At 49.0% G+C, this 22916-nt stretch overlaps 1 protein-coding gene across 1 annotated transcript in view; it reads right to left on the minus strand.

Moving 5' to 3' along the window:
- The window catches only part of Acss1 (acyl-CoA synthetase short chain family member 1), a 47277-nt gene that overhangs the window by 18030 nt on the left and 6331 nt on the right, over positions 1–22916 (minus strand). Inside the window, exons 2-5 of the mRNA XM_038330283.2 lie at positions 20345–20441; positions 3088–3287; positions 989–1164; positions 500–652 (exon numbers count right to left, since the gene is read on the minus strand). Coding sequence (XP_038186211.1) covers positions 500–652; positions 989–1164; positions 3088–3287; positions 20345–20441 — 626 coding nt within the window. The remainder of the gene's footprint in view (positions 1–499; positions 653–988; positions 1165–3087; positions 3288–20344; positions 20442–22916) is intronic.

Raw genomic sequence — 22916 nt, forward strand, 5'->3', positions numbered from 1 at the left:
TCAGAAAAAAAGGATGAACCATAAACTTCTGAGTGGAAGAAAATGTGTATTTTAATATATAATAGTGAATGCATTCATCATTATACCAGGACAGGGCTGAGTTTGGCCTGGCTTTGATTTTCTGCAAGCCTGGAGCTGGAAGCCAGGGCTTCATGCATGTCAAGTGTGTATTCTACCGTCCCAACCCTGGTAAGTTATGCTGTTCAGATCCTTTCTTTTTATAGTGCAGCTATAAGGTACATGTGTAGGAGCTCAAGAAGTCAGAAATGAAAGGGAGCCCACAGGGCCCCATCCCCCACACCTCGAGCAGAAGGAGCTGGAGCAGGAGAGAGGGGTTGATGGGCTACAGCAGGCACAGGTGCACCCAGTTCTCTCTTTCCCACATCCACCCTACTACACCATAGCTCACATCAGCCCCACAGGCCTGCATCTGTGAGATCCTTGCCCGACCCAGAGGCATAGCAGGGGCCATCCTCCACCTCTTCCCCTGGGTTCCTACCTTGTGCGTCGTGGCAGCATACAGTAGATAGCCCGCCTGCGTATGAACGAGTCCCTTGGGTGACCCGGTGCTCCCAGAGGTGTAGAGCATGAAGAGCATGTCTTCGCTGCTCATGCTTTCAGGAGCACACACAGGGGCCTCGCTGGCCATCTCCTGGGAAGGACAGAGCACGTCACTGGGTCAAGGCATTTAACCACTCCCTTCCAGCAGGCCCCTGGAGAGTACCGTTTCCCTAGCAGAAGTCAGGACTCTCCAAGTATACAATTCAAGTTACAATTTCAAATGCAAAGACTCAAAAAGATGGATTGAGGCCGGTAGTGTAGCTTGGTGTTTGAGCTCCTACTTAGCATATACAAAACCTTGGGTTCCACTCCCACTGTGGTGTAAGGAAAGAGGAGGGGGGCACATCCGGGAAACCCAGACCGAGTGCCTAACAATTCCCAGACACAGGTGACCTACTAATAATCTGTATCGCGTGAGGTTACCCACCTGCTCAAGAGGGATGTCCAGCTTTCCCATGTGAACCTTGGCATCTGTCCTGTGAGCCACCAGGACGTGCTGCACCGTCGGGCAGTTCTTCACAGCTTCATCCACTATTTTCTTCAGCTCCACCACACGCCCTCCCCGGAGTCCTTGGTTGAAGGTGATCACGACCTTGCACTTGGCTAAGGAACACAACACAGACTGTCTGGTCAGTGTAGAACCTCACAGCCCGAGCTGACTTTTTTAGCTGGATAATACAGGTCTAAGAGTGTGACAGACGAAGTCCAACCAAGTAAAAAGAACCCACAGGAAAAGAAAAGGTCTGCTTGCGGTGGAAGCTCAGGGTGTCACAGAGAAGTGCCCCATCTTTCTCAAACTCTGAGGGTGAGTGGGGAAAGAACCAGAAACAAGTGACCTTGAAATAAACTGTTCTTGCACAAGTCAGCAACATAAAGGCAGTTTCCCAGCCAGGCTTCGACCCTCTCACCTGCCTCAGAGTGAGCAGCTTTCCCCGAGTGAGGGATGGTCACACTGCCTAGGGTAACCACCGTGGCAGAGAAACAGCAAGAGATGGAGACCAAATCCCAAGGCTTTCACTTAGCCAGCCCTGCTAGTGACTTTTCTAGGCCAAGGCCCTTTGCTGTCTGGAGTATAGAGCCAGCAATCCAGGTGGGTGTCAGGAGTTGTAGCCCTGCCTTGCCTTCAGGAGGGCACTCACTCCCCTGTCACATTCCTCTCTTCAAAGTCCCAGCCAGGCTTCTCTCAGGACTCTCCCTGGAAGCCCACACTTCTACATTCGAGCTGACACCCAGGGCAGAGTGTGAGAGACACAACTTCTGAGGGCCCTCCCTTCACACAACATTAAGGGACAACCCAACAGAGTCCCGTATATGGATGAATTTTCAGGCTGCCACTGTGTAAGAGTCTAGAATGAATACTTGGCAGTGGTGTTGCCTGCAGGGGTTCCCCCACACCCTGGGGGTTATGGATTGAATTTCTCAAGTGCCTCCCACAGTTTTCCAAGCTGGGGGTGATATTTTTGAGAGGTTATAGAAACTCAGAGGGAGAGGCAGACTGATCTTTGAGAACTGAGGCCAGTGTGGTCTACATAGTGAGTTCCAGGATAGCCAGAGCTACATAGTAAGATCCTAACTCAAAAAAAACAAAAGCGGGGGTGATAGTAACCCCTTCATAAAGAAAAGACCAGGATCAGACAGGTGCACTGGCAAGTGAAGAACTGACATTTAACCTTGGACCTTGGACAAATGGAGTCCTATTCAACTAGCACCAATCCTCAAATTCTTTCAGAAATGGAAGGACGGTATGCTTCCAATTTCATTTTATAAGGACAGCATTATCTTAATGCCAATGTCAGAAAAAAAAAGCACTAGCTGGATAAATTTCTGTCCTGAACAATGTTGCAGAACCCTCAGTGCTGTATACCCCACAGGCAGGCAAGGACAAGCATGTCAGACACAATATTAACAGAATAAAGGAAAACCAATGTTTCAATGAGTGAAGGGGAAAGCATTTGACAAATCCAGCACCTTTCATGCTAGAAACATGAAACAACAAGGGGAGAATCCGACGAAAGGTCCTCAGCCCAGTAAAGAGCATCCATGCAATGCCACGGCTGACAGCATACTCAGACTAAAAAAATAAAGCTACAGTCTTCTCTCCCGGATCAGGACCAAGATGAGCATGCCAGCTTCCCCCACCCCTAGTCAACATGGTCACAGGACTTCCAACCAGTCCATTAGAGAACCACACACAAACCATCAAGAGTGGAAAGGAGGAGGTAATGCTATCTCTACCCACGAAAGGCAAGGACTGTAGGTAGGAAATCACATAAAATCCATTTGAAAGCTATGAACATTAATAAACATTAAATAAATGTACAGGATATAAGAATAAAATTTCAGTTACGTTTGATGGACAAAATGGTGTTCACCTAGAGTCCCATCTGAAGAGACTGAGGTTACTAAATTTCAAGTTCAAGGCCAGGGAGAAGACTGTCTCTCCTGAAGCACAGGTGGGGATGTGCTGACTCATCACACACAAGGCCTGGGGACTCCTGAGTTCCTCCCATGCCCGCCCATGCTCACCATCATTGATCCTCCCAGCCAAGGAGTCTGCACTAAAGCCAGCGAATACCACTGTGTGGACAGCCCCAATCCTGGCACAGGCCAGCATTGCCGCCACGGCCAGTGGGGACACAGGCATGTATATGGCCACACGGTCCCCTCGGTGCACTCCATGCCTCTTCAGCGTGTTGGCCAGGCGGCATGTGGTCTCCAGAAGCTCCCTACAGCGTAGAGAAGAGAAGGCCGTTAGGGACAAGAAAGAACCACAGTATAGCACAATGCAGAGCGGGATAAGTCACAGACTACAGATACTGTCTTCCAGCCCAGGGCGGAGGAGAGCAGCTGAACTTGCAGCATGGCAAGATAGCAAGTGTTCAACATTTGTACATCATCAGCTGCATCGCTAAGGCTGACCTCACAGCCATTTCAGTTTCTGAGAGGTCATGTTCCCAAGACTTCTTAAAATGTTGGCTTCCAAAAAAAAAAAAAAGTCAGAGTTCTGGCAAGAAAAAAAGGAGACTCCCAGTTTTCTCCATCAACAGAAGCCACAGCGCCAACAAACTCTTCTTCCACACAAGTGCTTAGACCTTGGTGGGACAGGTGTCAAATCTGTGAAGCCATAGAGACTGGGAAGAGAAAGCAACAGAAAGATGACTACCCTGCCAGTAACCCTCTGGGCAGAGTTGACAGGCAGAGATCCGTGTCAAGCACTGCTGGGCACAAATGACAAATTAGCAACACACACACACACATATACACACACACGCGTGCATGCATACACAAACACACACACACACCTATATCCACATGATTTATGAGTTCCTCACCAGGTCATAACACTTAGCCAGCTAATCAGAAGATAACAAGTTGGGTTGACTCAGAGTTAAGTAATGATTCTTTCATAATCATAGCCCCTGACTAATCATAGCCCATAAAACTAAACTCCAAGAAAACCAGGAGTAGCCGGATGGTAGCGAATGCTTTTAATTCCAGCACTTGAGAGGCAGAGGCAGGTGAATCTCTGAGTTTGAGGTCACCCTGGCCCCCCGAGTTTGTTCCAGGACAGTCAGCGCTGCATAGAGAAACCTTGTCTCAAAAATAGATAGATAGATAGATAGATAGATAGATAGATAGATAGATAGATAGATAGATAGATAGATAGATGAATATATGGATGGATAGATAGATAGATAGATAGATAGATAGATAGATAGATAGATAGATAGATGCAAGGGGGAAATTAAAGGAAGGGAGAAAAGAAAGCCAGGAGTAGAGCATAGGAAAGTTCTCTCACTGGGAAGGCAGAAGAGAAGAAAAGCAGAGTAGGGGACAGAAATAAGCTTGAGGTTGCTCTAACACCTTTTCTCATCAAACTTGGACTTGGAAAATGGATACCCCAATCATTTTTCCTCTTTTTCTGTACATTGTTTGATATTAATTAGCTATTTACAATTTAAAAAAAAACACAGAAAGCTAGAGTAAGCAGGAAAACAAAGACCCCCTTTTCTGGGTTGAGGGAAGCTAAGCATGGGCCACATTCCTGCCCTCTGAATCGCACAAAGATACTCCAAACAAGGCACAGCCAGGCCTGCAAGCAGGCCCAAGGGGGAACCCTACTGCAAGCCCCTCAAAGCCCCTGAAAAGGATAATTCCCTATCCATGGGACTTAAAGAAAGGCTGAGCTCAACAAGAGGCCTCTCAGTGAAAATGCAGCCCCCGTCTCAGGCAGTGTTCAAGGGGCCTTTGTTTCTTCTGAAGCCACCCTGCACAGGAGCCCAAATGAGCCTGACGCCCCGCCACCCTGCTATTGGCCCAGCTGCTGGCCACTCCTGGCCAGCTCAGTCCAGGGCCCCTTGCCGGCTTCCATCTTTTCTCCCTGAAGCTCTAAAGGGGACAAAGGCAGCATTCAGAGGTACTCTGCCTACCCCTTCCCTAAGTTAACAATGAAAGAACACTCCAAGGCCAAGGCCACAGAATCTAGGGCCCAGAAACACCCCTAAGCCTCTGAGATGCCCGCCCAGTGCTAAAAAAGCAATTGTTATCAGTAATGCGTGAGTAAACCAGGGCCCTTCCCACCAACTCTGCTTTCACAGCCCTGGGGCTTATGCCCTGGGCAGAGCTGAGAGAGACTGAGTCTAAAGTGCCATGCCTGCTGACCGATGGTATTGAAAGCCAGCCTTTACCCTGCAGCCTGAGGCAGCAGTTTAAAGAAAGGACTGTGGCCTGTCCTTATAAGCAAGACCTTTCTATAGCAGATGCAACCCGACTACAAGTTCTGTAATCAACCTGACACTTGCCTAAAGACACACAAAGTAAGTGCACCCTCCACCCACAGCAGAGTCTGAGATGAGCTCTAACGGAAACAGCTAGAAAGAGAGTTCAGAGGCAGGAAGAGAAGAAGCAGCTGTATCTACTTATTCAATTTTCTTTCAATCAAAGTTGGGTGTTGTTGTCGTCGTTGCTTTGAGATAGAACCACATAACCCAGGCTAACCGGAAACTCTCTATATAGCTTAGGTTGGTCTGGAACTCTCTACCTCCTGTCTCACCTCGTGTGCGCTAGAATCACAGGTGTGTGCTGCCAAGCCCAGTCCAAAGCTGTTTTTGTTCATGTGTGATATTGAAAGCGTCTTTCCCTCCTACTCATTTCCTGATGTCAGCCCAAGGAAGGAAGGTATTGGTTGGTGCGTGCTGTGTTTAGGAAACAACAAACTGACAGTGGATGGCTTGTCTGTTTCCCACACTGACTTTGGCTATCCACGTTCATGAAATAAACACAAGCTCATTCCCTTTAGTATCTGTCCCACTAGAGTACAAAGACTGCTTAGACATAGCATTGAGTCTTACTCATTGCCTTCAGCTCAGCATTTTATAATAAGGCTGGGTCATAAAAGATAGCCAGTAAATATCTATTATATGAACAATAAGTGAGAGCCGTACTGGTCCAAGGCGATAAGCTACACTCCCTGCAGCCTACTGGCAGGATCTCTACACCCGCCAATCCTTGGGGGGCTACCTCCATGACCTAAGAAGATGCAGAGGACTCTGCTACAATCTCAAGAATATAGTATTCCATTCGTTGCACTTGAGAGAAGAAAGGGCGAGTTTTAGTGATGTAGAATGATGGTGTGGGAAGTCCTTCTGTATACGTGTTGCTTTTATTGGTTAATAAAGAAGCTGCTTTCGGCCAATGGCTTAACAGAATATAGCCAGGCTGGAAGAGATATATATATAGAGAGAGAGTAGGCAGAGTCAAGAGACACCATGTAGCTGCCAGGGACAGACACATCCGCTGGAGCCCGCCAAAACTTTGCCAGTAGGCTGCGACCTCGTGTTGATGCACAGATTAATGGAGATGGGTTAGTTTAGGATATAAGAGCAAGCTAGAAATATGCTTAAGCTATTGGCCAAACAGTATTGCAATTAATACAGATTTCAGTGTGATTATTTTGGGGTCTGGGTAGCCTGGATACGAACAAACAGCCTCTGCCAACAGAATGGGACAAGACTGGCCTTCCTCTCCCAGCAAGGCACAGCAGGTCCCGCGTCCCATCTTTAGGAACCAGCCCAGTAGAACAGTTGCTGAGCCATAAAGCCTGGTCTCATGGAGAAGAGATTCGCTCACTCTGCTGCTCACAACCCCCAGAGAATGGAAGCCACAGAAATGGGCTGGACAGGCTCAGAAACCAGGCTCAGAAACAAGGTACCCTTGTGACCGCGACCTTCAGCACAGAGCTTTGACGAAAATACTGTGGAAAGCCCCCAAAGCTGCTGCCGTTCACCAGTGAAAACCCAAGACACCATCAGGGATCCCACGAGACAGCAGCTGGGTGGCTGGGAGGGATACCAGGATGTCTACTCACTGGGCCACTCTGGCTATGTCTTCTAAATTCTCTCAGAAAACAGATGTGCCTTCCTTGCGGTGTGCTACACTCTGGCAGAGGTACTGACTTCAGCCTTTATCCCCCAGAAGGGTATCTCCCTGGACACCCACTGGTGTCTGAGCAAAGATGAGGCTCTGTTGTGGAACAATGTCCTCTGAGCGTAGCCGCCATTGCCCTGTTAACTGGAGCAGCTGTGGATACCTGCAGAACACCCTCAAGACTTGGTCCTGATGCTTTCTCACAGAAGAGGATGATATCAGACCCTCACCAGAGACTCCAGCCACTCCCTCCTACACCACCATCCCTTCCCAGCTGTGTACAATTCTGCTCCAGCCACTTGTGCTAAAGTGTATAGAGATTGGAAAGTAGCCATCCATGCTGGAGGGGCACTTTTCAGCTATGCAACTGTTTGGGGGTGGGAGGGAGGCTGTAACCAACCCCTTTCCCATGCTTCTGAAAGTAACTCTGATAGGCTTACTGGTTCACCATGCTAGCCTGGGGTGGAACTGTTGTTTTGCCCATCTTCCGTGAGTAGACATATCTACCCAAGAGAAAGAAGCTAATGTGTGTGTGTGTGTGTGTGTGTGTATCAAGATCTCACTAGGAATATAATGACTTTTTAAAAAATATTTATTTAGCCGGGCGGTGGTGGCGCACGCCTTTACTCCCAGCACTTGGGAGGCAGAGGCAGGCGGATCTCTGTGAGTTCGAGACCAGCCTGGTCTACAAGAGCTAGTTCCAGGACAGGCTCCAAAGCTACAGAGAAACCCTGTCTCGAAAAACCAAAAAAAAAAAAAATTATTATGCATACAATATTCTGTCTGTGTGTATGCTTGAAGGCCAGAAAGAGGACACCAGACCTCATTTACAGATGGTTGTGAGCCACCATGTGGTTGCCGGGAATTGAACTCAGGACCTTTGGAAGAGCAGACAATGCTCTTAACCACTGAGCCATGTCTCCAGCTCCGGAATATAATAACTTTATAAAAGAGCCCATCACTAAAGGAACTACAGGACCTAGCTATGATGTCCCAGGCACCTTAAGGGTATCCTATAGATGGGAACGATAATCATTACAGAAAATGAGCTGAGAGGTAGGGAAGGAGTGTGAACACAGACAGCTCCTTAACTGCCTTTTTCTTTTCTGCACTGCGTACTGCACCCAGGACCTCACACATGAAAGGCAATCACGCTATCACACACACATACCCAGTTGAATAAAACTTTACTTATTGAGACAGACTATTTTAAAGATATATTTTTACACTGTTCTGGGGAGAGAAGTCAGAGCCTTACACCTTCTAGGCAAGCATTCTAACACTGACACACACCCTTAATGATTCTTTAGCAGAGATAGGCACCTCATGTGTCTCTTCCCGGGAAGGAGAACATAAAATGCCAGTGTGTCCTATGTAAGTTGCAGGGTCTGATCCTTGACTCTGAGCGACTGTGACCCAAGTGTTTGTGGGGTGACAGCTCACTTGAGTCGTCCACCCGCTACGTGACCAGCAGCCAGTACAACAGCAGGTCTAAGAAGGCTACAAGATCACCCACAAGCACAGCTGCTGCCCTCTGGGGTCAGGCACTAACTGGGGCCTGGGGTTTAGAGAAAGCTAGAGGAAGGCCGGCCCACCCTATACCATCTGAACAACCACCAGCCACCTGCCGTGTGCCACACCTGCTTCCCACTGTGAGCACAGGGAGCCTTCTCCCTAGGCCAGCCACAGCCACCTTCAGGCCCATCGTCTCCGCCTCAGGCTAAAGTGGCTGGCGCCCTTCCCCAAATTCTCATTTCCCTGCTATGGGACAGCATCAGCAGCTAACAACTGTAGTGAGCCCTGTACCCAAGATTGCTCCGAATCCTTCAGATGAAGGAGCTTTTGCAATAGCTTTCTGTTGCTGAAACAAAACACCTGAGACAATCATCTTAATAAAAGGAAAGGTTCATTTGGGGCTCATGGTTTCATACTAATTTATTATCTCGCGGTTATTTCTACTGCTTTGGACCTGTAGTGGAGGCTCAGTACTTCATGGTGACAGTGTGCAGCAAAATCTTCTCACCTCAGGGTGACGGGGAGAGTGGGGAAAAGATGGGTGGGGGGCACACCAAAGTCCCAATATCTCCTGCAAGAGCACACCCACAATGACCCAAAGACCTCCCAGTAGACTTTACTTCTTAAAGGTTCTACCACCTTCTAGTGCCACAAGCTAGACACGGCACCGTCAACATAAGAGTCTCTCAGGGTGGCGGTGGGGGCAGAACGGTCAAGACCTAACCTTCAACTGCCAATCTATGAGCTCTGTTTCTTCATATGAGTGTTGTGGGATATTTGTACACTGTGTGAAGATGTGTTGCTGTGATTGGTGTAATAAAAAAGCTGGACGGCCAATTGCTAGGCAGGAGAGAATAGACGGGACTTCCAGGCAGAAAGAGAGAAATTGGGGGGAGGAATCTAAGTGCAAGATAGATGGCTCAGAGGTTAAGAGCATTGCCTGCTCTTCCGGAGGTCCTGAGTTCAATTCCCAGCAACCACATGGTGGCTCACAACCATCTGTAATGGGGTATGGTGCCCTCTTCTGGCCTGCAGACATACACACATATTCAGAATATTGTATACATAATAAATAAATAAATATTTAAAAAAAAAAAGATTTTGCCAGCAGAGCAAGTTGGATATACCATACTAAGAAGAGCCACATGGTAGAATGTAGGTTTTTTTTTTTTTTTTAAAAAAATGGGTTAATTAAGCTACTAATTAACAAGAGCTAGTTGGGGAAAAGCTGAAGCTAAAGCCAAGCTTTCATAGTTAATACATCTCCAGGGCATTATGTGTGGGCTGGCAGTCCAAAGACAGTCCACCAAGGAAGTCCTGCTATGTGTGGGGAAACGAGGCACATGAACGCTAAGTCACATCTTCCTCAAGGCTATTCAATTAAATTAACCAGGGCAGGATGTAAGCCAAGAATTAGTTCTGAAAGTCCAGCTCTTACCCACCTCTTTCATGAACCCCAGTATCACAACAACTTCTTTTCTTTCCAATATAAAGCTTCCCCAGAGTCATGATTTCCCCCGTCGGCCATGTTAGTGTAATTACCATCCCCTTGAGTTAGTTTGCTTTAAATTATCTGTCAGTTTTGAAGAGGACTAGCTGAGAGGACAGCTCAGCAACAGCCTGTGCTCAGCATGTGTGGGGCTCTGGATTCTATCCCCAGCACAGGAGATGGGGAGGGGAGGGAACCAGAAGCTGACTTGTTCAAAAGGGGATTAAGGGACTGGAGAGATGACTCAGCAGTTAAAAGAACACACTGCTCGTGCTGCAGAGAACCCAAGTTCAGGTCCCACTACCTCCACCAGACAGCTCACAACAGCCTGTGACTCCAACTCCAGAGGGGATTCAAAGTCTCTTGACTCTTGGGTCACCTCCACCTAGGGGCACATATGTTCACAGAGATACACGCGACACACATAATTTAAAAACAAACCTTTTTAAAAACAGGGGGAGAGTAGCAAAAGAACGGATTAAAGTCCACTAACTTGGAGGTTAAAAGAAGCCTTTCTTTGAATCTACAGAATGGAGAAGAGGTGGGGGGGGGAGCACGTAAAACACCATACTCAGCGCCTTCTGCCCCTGGTGTTATCCCAGCCATGTCCAGGGCAAATCCCACAGCAGCCCTGACCAAAGTCAGCAGTCTGTCAGCCAAAAATATCCCCCTGCAGGATAAAAGTAACTAGTCAGACCAGAGAAGGACTCTGTTCTCATTAACGCCTGGTTTCCCTTTGGCCCACCTCTTGCTTCTGGAAAGGAAGTTCTCTCTCTTCCAGGCACAAAGCGCAGCTCACAACCCAGAGCAAGCAAGTGCCAAAGCAGTGAGCACTCTGAAGGCTCTCACTGGCCAGAGGCCCAATGAGCTGGTAGAATCCCAGCATGGAAGCCAGCAAAAACAGCTGGGCCTAGCAGAACACTTTACCCTGGCCTACAGACATGTTTGCTGCTCCAAAGCCATGCAAGGAGTCCTCTTCCTGGTGAGATGTGAAGAGGGATGTAGCTATTAACTTTCTGAAAACGTTCACTTTCCCTGTGGTAACAAATCAATAAATAAATCACCACAGGACGTGTCTCGGGTCATGTTCCTGGTTTGCATGGCTCCCGTGCCACCTGGTGGATTTCCAGCACTCACTCTGCACAGGTCCATGTGGCAAAACAGAGAAGCTGAGTTTCAACAGAAAGTTCCAGACTAGACACAAGCTGGGAGCCACTCTCTTTCGAGGCTTTTCGATGAAGTCCACGGAACACTGCAGTTTGACACTTAGAGAATGACTTCTGGGAAAGATACATTCCAGCAGACATGGTCACCAGGATGCTGCCCCAGGAGCCACAGACTGGGGTGCCTTTCCCTGCTTCTGGGAGTAGCTTGGTAAAGCATTTTACTGTGAGAAGGAGAGACCGCTCTCGTGACCCCATCATGTTGGCAAGTGTTCAAAAACCAACTTCCTTGGGAAAACAGTCCTGTAGTGTGTGCCAGTGCTCACGGCATAAGTCTTGCCTCTCTGGCTGATTTCAAACCTCCGACATGACTCCCTAAACGACGTGTTGAAAGCTGAGCATGGCATGAATGGCATGGGAACTCAAGCAAACTTGCCTTGCTGCAGCAGGCAGCCCCTCGGAACAGCCTGTGCCCTCCGACCTCCCTGAGAATGTGTTTAAAATTAACGTAAGCTGGTTTTTCTTCCCCTTCCCAAGAAGCTGTCAATCATGTCATACTTTCTATTTAATGCCTGGAATGTGGGGAAGAGTAACTGTATGCCTCTTTTTATTCCAGCTATGTTAACTCCTTTTCCACATGCCTCCTCACCCCGGCTTTCAGATAACAATGAGTTCTGTAAATACTGAGAGTTTGTACCCACTGCACTTGAGGACATAGGTGTAAGGGCAGAATGCCCCGTCATTTTTGTCAAGAAGCTCGTCCCTGCTGAGACACACTAGCCCCTGAATGCTGGAAATTTTACCAGATCTGGTACCCTTCCTTGCAGATCCACAAAAGCATCTCCACTTTGCACAGGTGGGAAAGGCTCCAACAACCTCACACTAAACAACGAAATCATCCCCCTCACCAACTAAAGACCCAGATCTCTTCTCCAGTCTTCTCCAGGAAGCTCAGCCAGCTTAGCTGATGCAAAATGCTGTCTCCTCACCAAATCAAGGCAGTGCCAGGCAGAGACAGGCCCCCGTTCTAAGAGAAAGCCAACTGACAAGGCCCACTTCTGCCCAGACACTATGAGCTCTGTTCTTCCTGACTTACAAAACGCTTTCACTCCCTTTGACCTTTGCCCTCTCCCACCTCCCATTCCTTCCTCAGCTAGCTCTCTGTCCTTTTCCAATGTCTCTCAAGTCCTCTGGTGCCATCAACCCTGCTCGCACCAACTGCCCTCCGTGCCTGCTTCTCCTCCAGGACCCAGTAGGTGAGCAGGACACTATGCGCACACAGGATGCTGACCAAGGGGTGTGGCCAGTATGCTAACTGTTTTTCTCATTGCTGTGGTCAAATACCTGACAAGAAGCAACTCAAGGGTAGAAGAGATGGTTTTGTCTTACAGGTGAAGAGATTACAGTCCTAGCAGAGAAGGCACAAGGTGGGAGGAGAGGAAGCTGGAGGGGCACTGCGCCTGCAGCCAGAAAGCAGAGAAGAGTGTGGTGTTCATCTCCTATTCTCTTTATACCCAGTCTGGGCCCCCAGCCTAGGCAACAGGTCTGCTACAGTTAGGGTGGATCTTCCCACTTTGATTAACCTAATCTCCAAACTTCCTTATAGACAAACCCAGAGGTACGTCTGCTAGGCAATTCAGGATCCTGTCACGTTGACAGCCAACACTAAGCAACACAGGCAGTACGTCCCTGAGCTGCAGAGCTGCCCTGAGAAAGGCAAGGGACACCAGAAGAGTTTCCTATGCCTTGCAGAGGTCAAGCTGAGCACAAACCTAATAATGACTTTTCCAGCTGTCTGACACTCCAACCAGGCCCAGAATTTCTCTGGGAGTCCAGGCTGGAACCTTGAGTAGTGACCTGAGGTCATCCCACAGCGGGGGCAGAGAGATCATAGGTTACAAGCAACCGGAGGAGAGCAAGGCTAGAGACTGGACACAAAAGAGATGATAAGAGACTTCTGGAGGCCAGAGGGCCAGGTGGCAGAACCCTCACAAACTGCCCTCACCTTCCCAAAGCTGCACCCTACAGCATGGCATGCTGTGTACCCCACATAAGAGGAGGGCAAGAGCGAGGGGGATGAAAAAAATGTCCCTGGAGGTGGAACAGAGAAGGCAGTGCAGGAGCGGGGACAGTTTCACACTTCTCGATAAGCAAGAGGTCTGTCTGATCCACTCATCTGCTGGTCTAAAGGGGACCCCGCTTGGCAGAGTCACAGGAAGCCACAGCTGCACACAGCAAAGCTGCCAGTCGGTTAACTCGTAAGCTATCGTCTATAGCGGCTGCAGAAAAAGGAAGAAAGACACAAAACAGGAACAAGGAAGCTCTCCACCACAGGCTTCTCAAGCAAGGGCAGAGGCCATGCCCCTCCCCTTGAGAACTGAGTCCCTCTTCTCTCCCCCAGCAGAAGCTTGTCCATCTCCTGCAAGCCGGCCACCGCCACTTGCTCTTGCATAGCAGAGGGGAGCTTGCAGCATGGAGACCCAGCTGCAAGGGAGCTCTTTGCATCTGTGTGCTCTTCAAACTGAACTTTGGTCAGGCCTGCCCCAGAGAAACCTCAAAAGGGCTCCCTCAAAGAGGTTTCCTAAGACATAAATAAACTTTCTTAGCGGTCCAAAGATCCTTCCATCTAAAACATAAACTTCTGGGACCCTTCGTGTCCAAAAGAATGACAAACAAAATACAGCAGTAGTCACATATAAGATTCAAAACATCTTCCAGCTTCAACGTAAGAAACCAAGGTATTGAAGAAAAGTTTGAAATCAGTATATTCAAGACTGACGAGTTGGCTCAGAGGTTAGGACTGCATACTGCTCTTGCAGAGGAACAAGTTTCCATTCCCAGCACCCACATAGCAGCTCACAACTAATTGTAACTCCAGTTCCGGGGGATCCAATGAATTCGTGACTTCCATGGACTCGTGCACACGTAGTGTAGATACACACACACACACACACACACACACACACACTAAACCATCACATGTGGTACACTCAGCACTCAACTCCATCAGACAGAAGCATGATCCCACTTTGCTACTGAGAAAACTGAGAGTCAGGGGACTGATGTGCCTTGGGTCACACACAGTAGGGGGAAAGGCAGCGCATGGATCTGGCTCTCTGAAGACCCTGGCACCAGATTGCCTGTGCAGACCCCTTCACAGTTTGTCTTCCTCTGTCTTTCAACCCAAGCCCTACCAGAACCTCCCCAATTGATGTCCAAGGAATGACTGCCTGTTTCCTATCATTTCAACCCAAAGAGACCAGTCTCTTCTGGTCACATTGGAAAACACTCTGGTCCAAGACAGAATAGGTTCTTAGGGAGATGACTCCAGATGAAGGTTCCCCCATCTCCATTCTGACTCCAGTATATGCTATATGTCAGTCCTGTCACCTGGATAAAGGAAGGTTCCCCCGACAGCCCAGACACCATTCCGCACTTCCCTACTGCCCTCTACAGTAATGCCCAATGCCCAGGCCAGCATGCCAGAAGGACACCCTCCCCTAGATGCTCACTGAGGCTTTGGAGGCAGGCAGGCAGCATCCTATTGGCCCCATTGCAAGTTTGGACCCTGCTGCCTCCTAAGAGTGTGTCCCACCTGCTACAAAGGCCCAGTACAGAATCACAAACATCAGCACCATGAAAACCATGGCACAGTCCCATGGGGCTTCTCCACATGTACCCTGAGTCTCTGCAATGCCCACCTGAGGTGTTCAGGGTTGTCATATGAGAGGCATCCAGGGGGTGAGAAGGGGCATTGTTCAAATGCCATCTGGCCACCTGCCTCAGGAAGGACCAGATTATCCACACTCTGCCTGGTGACGTCTTTCAACTGCTATTCACAAACGTAAGGGGAACTCAGCCTATTGTTTCCCTATGGTCACACAGCCAACTTGCTGGGAGGTGGACCCAGGACACCCAAACAGCACTCCAGTCTCAGGTGCCCTGGGGCAGAATGTTCCAGGGAACTGGCTCCATCTGCCTCACTACTCACAGCTCTGAGTTTATGGCCACATACAAAGGGCCACGTGAAGTGGGTTATTATAGGCCAGGGTGCAGAATACATATTCCTGAAGGGCACAGGTGTGTCTCCCCATAGGCAAAGGCTAACAAGGCACGCAGGGTGTGTCTTCTCCCAGGATGGTGACACAGCCCACACAAAGCACAAAGCAGATCTATAGCTATGCTGTGGGGGTTGGTCTAAAAGGTGGTGGGTGGGAGTGTGTGCACGTGTGAGTTCACATCCACACAAGGCACACTGTGGTGACTCCTGTGAGTTCCCAGGATGGTGGTGTGATTCAGGGTTGAATCCCACCTCCGGGGTAAAGGAGCTGCTAGCTCACCAAACCAGATTCCTCAGAATTACACTTGTCGAGAGGACTCATTAGAACCAGTGGTGAGAGGCCCTGGACACCTGAAGAAGGCAACATATCGGTGTCCATTCTTGACAAGCTTGATCCCAGACCAGATGCTGACACGGCTCATTCTAACAGGCTTCATCTCAGGATCCATCAAGCCTCAGAAACATCTGCTGACGTGGCCCTTAGCGCTTGATGTGGGTTCATGGCACTGAACTTGCTGATGCAGGGTCTAACTGTGGCTCCCCACCCACACCAGGCATTTGCCCATAAACAAACAATATCTCTCTGAATCTGTCTCTTATCTATAGGGTTGGAATAAAAACTATGCCAGAAAATAAAACCTGATCAACAGTATTTGGGGAGCTAGATAGAAAAACTAATAATCTCTGAGGAGTAATTTAAAATATAGGTTTGGGTTACACAGCAATTTCCTTGGCATTTTCCTTGGTCAAAATCCAGCTAAGGGGTTCATTGCCAGTAGATTTTATATCAGAGAAAAATAAGTGTGTCCTGGCTATCCTCTGGTTAATCACATGCATGTTGGAGAGCTTGGGAGGAGAGCACCCGACAGGCTCGAGTGACTATGGCATCCCCTCAGAGACTTGTGTGTTTGGACCCTTGTTTCCCAGCAACCGGTACTGTTTAGAAACATTAGAAGGCAGAACCTTGCTGGGGTAAGTGGGTCACTCGGGAGCAGGTCCTAAGGGTTATAGTCTGGCCCCACTTCCTTCCTGAACTCTCTCTCCCGCCTCCTGACTTCCACACAATGTGACTGTCTCAAGTTCCAGCCCCCAGAGAACAGCCCACTGCTTTTCCTTCACCAGCACGAGACTGTATGCCCTCAAATTGTGAGCCAAAACTAAGCCCCTCCTCTCCTCCTTTGTTTCTCGTCATATATTTGGTGGTAGTGATGGGGGGGGGGGGGAAGTGGCTAATGCAGTACTGATGTTCACAACTCACTTTGAAATGCATCAGAAAAGAGGATGGCTAACAGACAAGGGACAGAGATGCCACACCACGAAACAGCTGCAAGATCTGAATGACAAGTACATGACTGCACTGTCTGAAGTTCTTCATAACGAAATGTTGAAAACAATAAAGACTGGCATGACTATTCCTATCTAATCAAATCATAGTCTTTAAAGCAACCCTGTCATGGCGTTTTGAAGGCTACTCACTGGCTCGTAACCATGGCTAGCTACCATGGGTATTTCTGCAGCGCTAGGCATATGCTTGGGCCAGCTTCCGTGGGTCAAACTGGTAAAGTCATTTTCAGTCCAGTTTACAGAGAGGAAGGTGGTGCCCTGGGAGACCACACAGCTTTGTCAGATCATCGGCCAGGAGGATATTTTGAACCAAAAGGACCAAGATAAAAACATATGACAAAGACCATCGGTGCCCGTCAGGGAGAGTCTCTCTACAGATCACATGAGACTCCCAGGTTCTGTTTGCATGCAGCGGTCTAAGCCACCTAGAAGATTCGTGGAACCAGAAAAACATGTTGCCATCACCATTACCTGTAACAACTACAACCCCTCTGGATTCTCTCCTGTTTTCTTTGCAGTAGCAGATATTAAGTTCAGGGCCCGCTGCTCCACCACTTAGCTGCATCTGCAACCCTTGTGTTTTCTTTCTGTATTATTTTGGGGTGGTGTGTGTGTGTGTGTGTGTGTGTGTGTGTGTGTGTGTGTGTTGAGACAGCAGCTTTCCAAGTAACACAGCCTGGCCTCACACTTGCTGTTTTCCGGTTCCCTATCTTATGTGTTGCGGATGCGGTGTGCACCACCATCCCTAGCCACATGGCGTTTCTTTAAATGGTCAGGGGTAGAGTGTAGCTCAGTGGCAGGGCACTTGCCTGACCTGGCATAACCAATGTCCTGAATTTGACCCCTAGCAGAATAACACACACACACACACACACACTCACACACACACACACACACACACACACACACACAAAGTCTAAGAGTCTGGAGCTTGACCTTTGAGTCTACGGGGCTTGCGACTATCCTGAAGCACCTTGAGTGCCATGCCCCAGGGACATCTAGAAGGAAATCACATTATTTCCAAGGGAATATGCTAAATATGTATGTGTCTGTCTGCAAGTCAAACACCTAAAACGGCCCTGGAAAGCGCTAACTGGCAGCCGGCACACAGTTGCTGCAATTACAGAGTGTGTGTAGCACTTTGTCCTAACGATAGACACAGCCTTGTAGTTCTAAGCCATCAGAGACCAACCAAAGCACCATGAACAAACTCTGCATGTTTATAGAGGGGCAGCTTAGCAAACACTTCACTCGTACCTAGTAATGTGTCTGGCTGGCTGGGAGCTGCTTCGTTCCCATCAATCTCAAGTCTCTCTTGACTTTAATGAGCTGGCTGCAATCCTGAGCATTCCATGTGGTTTACCTTTAACTTTCAACCACAAATTTCAGGAGCTCACAGACTGCCAAGTACCGCTGCTTCCGGTCACAGGGCATTCTTTGTGGCCTGCCTATCAACCATTCTAAGCATACCTGGGATGGGGAGGCAGGGAAACACCAGTCCTTCAGACAGCATTGGGGCAGGACCCCAGCTATCTAGTTAGTGCCTCTGGCCTGCCACACATGACAGTGCCCAAGCGGCTGCTTCTGACCTTTTGTAGAAGGATGTATGTGGATATGCAAATGGAGTGGACCCAAAATCCTCACGAAGCAGCAGCTGAACTAGCCAATTCACACAAGCAGCATTCCCAATGAGCCCCTGTAAAGGAGCCACCCAGAAATCTCTTCATCCAGTCTGGTAGAGTCCAGGCTCCTGGTAGTAAAATCCTGTTGGTTAGGAGGCTGAAGCCAGGTACCAGAAAATAGAATCAACACAGGTCCCGAATTCAGCCCAGCAAGGGAGAGAGTGCCAAAGTCTGCTACAGCCCTGTAGCTATGAAGGCTACCCTATGCCTAAGGACTGGTGGGATAAGTGGATAAGGGATGAGTGGGCCAGTAACACGTGGGCCAGTAACCAGGGGCTACACGTGATTGAAACTGTCACCTTGGGCCTGAAGAGTTGGCTCAGTGCTTAAGGGTGGGCACTGTTCATGCAGAAGCGTTCCGCTCCTAACATCACATCAGGAGGCCCCCAACCACCTCTACCTCTGGCTGCAGGGGATCCAATGTCCTCTTCTGGACTCCATAGGGACCTGTATTCTCATGCACATACCCACACACATACATACATAATTTAAAAATAATTAAAATGCCAATTTTTTAAAGTCACCTTGCTTTCTACAAAAGGCAGCCTGAGCACTTATGCCAGGATTGAAGGTGGTCTGGACTAAAGCTAGAATTCCAGAAGCAAGTGGAAAATGAGTGTCTGGTTGCCCCTCGGTCACCTGAGTGTCCACAAGTAACTGCGGTGCTCAGAACCCTGGCCTGAAACTACGTCTATGCACACTCCTTCCGTGTCCCCCTCTACCAGCCCACCTCCCTGCCCCCAGCACACGGCATTCTCGTGCATCAGTTGAATCTCAACCTAAACAACCTCACTCTGCAGCCCGAGGAGTGCGCCATGCTTTGGTTGTTATTGCAGGCTATTCTAGCCAGCAGTAACTCACTAAAGGCATGAAACAAATCCTTGCTAGATGGCTGACTGGATTTAGAAAGTCTGAAGCTTCCTGGAGGAGAATACTCATACTCAGAAGACCTGATGAGGGAAAGACACAGAACCCATGACTTGAGGCACATGGTGGACCAGAGACATCACCAAACAATTAAACTGTGTCTTTAGCCAGAAGGATATTCTCTTCAGTGCTAGGGATAGAACCTGAGGTCTCATATCTGCTAGGCAAGCATGCTCTCGTTGGGTCACACCTATCTTCAGCTAATGAGACAGCAGTGACAGTGAAAAGGCAATCTCCTCCCTGCTGTGCCACGGCATCAGTGAGCAAGACAACCCAGAGGCAGCAGCTTCCCATAGGCAGTTATTCAAGGACTCATCTAAAGCGCCACCAGTCAGTGGTCATACTTCCCTGAATGATCCCTACTTCATCGAAAACCTTGATACTTTATCACATTCTTGGTACTCGGTGCCCAGATAGTAAATAGGCTCCACTTACAAAACCAAGGAGCAATATCGGCCTTTGAAAACTTGTACTAATTATCACCCCGCCCCCCCCCACATCAAAAGGCGTCTAGAGAAAGGTCAGTAGCTGGCATCGCTGACAGAGTAGTTCTTGGCTTCCAGTTTAGACAAGATAACAAAAGAGGGCAGGATGGTGGGAGGGATCCAGGAGCAAAACTGAGTCAAATCCAGGTCTGCTACCACGTGACTGACCTTGGGCAAGCCACTTAATCTCTGTGTAATTCACTTCAGTGATAAGAGATACTGATAGCGAGTTCCCCGAGGCTTCCGCCCACGTCCAGGCTCCCAAGGATGAATTTGCCTTGTCTCGTCTGGGTATCTTCAACCCAGGGATTCTGTTGGGCAGATGCTCTGTGTGCTTTGATTCCTGCCACAGCCTGCCTTGCCCACATCTCCTTTTCCTGGGATAACAGAACATCCCCAAAACTGAAACATCTTTCAATACTTAGACAATCTCAAGTCCTGAGACAGACACAGCAGCAGAATTGGGCCCATGTCTTCCCAGTCCCTAACATTGCTGCTACAGGAGTACAAACATCAGGTATCAGATATCTTCAAACATCAGATATCACAAAACACCAAGTCAGGGTCCTTCCAGACTGGGAACCCTTTGTGTTAACGGCTGCAGCAGGGGTCATGCACCTTCCCCAAAACCAAATTATAAAAAGGTCCAGGACCCCCCTGGGGTGCTGAGAGTCCCAGATGACACACAGTACCTGTAAGTGATCCTCACTTCAGTCCCAGGCTCATCTCGCTCCCAAATCAAAGCTACGGTCTCAGGGGACTTCCGCACGTGCTGATCCAGGCAGTTGACTACGCAAAGAAAAGTTAACAGATGTTATTCCTGTTATTCCGGATGCTTTAGAAGAGGGTGGAGTGGGATTTGGTCTGCTGTGGTTTACTACTCCTGCAGAGCTGGATCTCCTCCCTCGGGATAGAGTGATGGCCACAACAGCAAAAAATGGACACAATCAAGATCTGTTCTACAAGGTGACCTTCCCCACAGACTCTAAGGTCGTCACGGCATTCCAGCGGTCACCATACTGGCTGCACGTGGCATCACCACCCAAGACTCTCTGCGTGATAGGTACTAATCTAAACATACCTGGCAAGAAAGTTCTGATACCCTCCCCCTCTGTCACCCAAACTCAGTTCACATGACTTACTGGAAAAAACACAAGGTCAGTGGGCTGGTTTACCATAAACCTGAGGATTAGTGGGCTCAGTTCTGCTGACATCCGGTTCACTGATTATTTGATTGTAAAGGTGAGCTTAATCCAGGCTGGTTCAAACAGTGGCCCCTTCTCCCCAGCCACATTCCCACCAGTGGCCTCCAACCTTCTGAGGTGGACTGTGGCAGGTGTCACATAACTTTTTCCACTCTGGGGCTGAAGTTATCCAGACAAGACAAACCCACTCACAGAAGTTAAGAGCAACTTGCAACAGTAACTGCACCAGTCAGCACCTGGATGTAGACAGCACTCTCGGGGACCCAATGCCAGTATTTCTCGTCACCGACAAATGAACAGAGATTGGGCAGCCTGTCCAAGGTCACACAGTCACACCTGGATTTGACTCAGACTAGTTCCAGGGTCCCTCACACTGCCCTCCACAGTCTCCCTGTAATGGCTCAGACAGACAGTCAAGAACTGTTCTAGGCAGCAGATGGAAGCAAGCTGAACCCAGCCTGTGGCAAAGGGGAGAGGGGATGTGAAGAGGTATGATTCCACAGACAGATGAAATTTAGAACTGTGGAGAACAGCGAAACAATGGGCAGATGAGAACAGGTGCAAAGCTGTTGGGGAAGAAACTAGCAAGCTAGCTTCAGACGGCAGCTGACTGTGCTCCCAGGCTGAGTCTAGCTTACCCGTGTGGTGCGTTGCGTGCGTCGTGCGTGCGTGCGTGCGTGTGTGTGTGTGTGTGTGTGTGTGTGTTTCTGTCTGTGTGTGTGTATGTGTGTCTGTGTTTACACGGTTGCCCAAACACCAAGAGTTTTCATTCTAAACTCAGAGTTTTATGGTTTCTAAGCAGCCAGCGGAGAGGTTGCCACTTGGTACAGGGCCACGTCCTCAGCTGCCTGGCCATAGAGGTGACTCTGAGCTGGTCTTGACAAGTTGGAAAGGGTCACCTGAGAATCAATGCTACAGAAAGTCCTGAGAGAAAATCAGGACAGGACTGGTTAAGAGCAGGAAGTCTGCGCTGCTCTAGACACCAGGAAGCTAGCGACAAATTGAAGTCCTTCACCCTCCTAGCTGTGTTGAGAAGCCACAGATGTGTGCCCATATTCTCCCCAGGGAACCTTTGCTCTAACCCACCCTGATTTTTGTCACCCTGAAGAGTGGAGTGGTCAGATGCAACAGGAAGCAACCTTACAGAGGTCCTGATGTCCTAGTGAACCTGCCCAAACCCCAGTCATGAAGCCCAAGGAAGGGGCTCTGACACCACAGAACATTGCCTGCTCCCAGGACAGTCAGGGTACCGGGCATCATTTCTCCCCGGAGAGTGACTAACTCTGAATTGAGACCCTCAGCATTGCAAAGCCCAACAAGGTTCCCGCCTGTTTTATACCAAGAAGGAAGGCAGGTTGAGAAAGGGGATAAAGAAGGCCTGGCACAGGTGGTATAGCTGGGTGGTCCCCTGTACCCCTTCCTGGGGCTGATGGATGGCACAAATCTAGGCAGCTCAGAATAGATCCCCAAATCCAATGTTCCCCCAGAGGAAACACAGGAGCATTAGCCTGTGTTCCTCTCACTGTACATGTCCCAGTCTATGAACCCCACGCTTCTCACACTTGAGTGGCATCAGACTCCCCAAAGAGCTTGGTACCACGTAGGGGCCTAGGCCTCGGGCAGCACACCAGCCCTGGCAGAGTCTGTACATTTTAAGCAAACAGTCCTGCGCTAGCCTGTCTTAGGACCACACAGGGGCAGCTGCCTGTGTGTTTACATGTATACCCACTACATATATAGCTTCCAGATTCAGTGGGGCTTCCATTTCTTTCTCTTCCTGGTTGGGGGTGGGGTGTAAGCAAAGGTCCTTGCTAGCCCTGTGTGACACCTGGCCATGCCTTACTGCCTGGCAGCCTTGAAGCTGCCTGAAAAAAAAAATCCTTAAGTTTGGCCCCTGGCCAGGCACTCACTAACTATGGACAATGTCCTTGCCATTTGTATCAAGTCTCAGCTTTCTCATCCACAGGGTGGTATAGAAACCCCTGACTCTAAGTGAGCCTAAGAATTAGTTGCCCCCAAGTGTGTCTTAAGATTGGGTGTGAGGAAGTCACAGTGTTCC

Source organism: Arvicola amphibius, chromosome 5 (assembly GCF_903992535.2).
Source record: "Arvicola amphibius chromosome 5, mArvAmp1.2, whole genome shotgun sequence".
NCBI lineage: Eukaryota > Metazoa > Chordata > Mammalia > Rodentia > Cricetidae > Arvicola > Arvicola amphibius.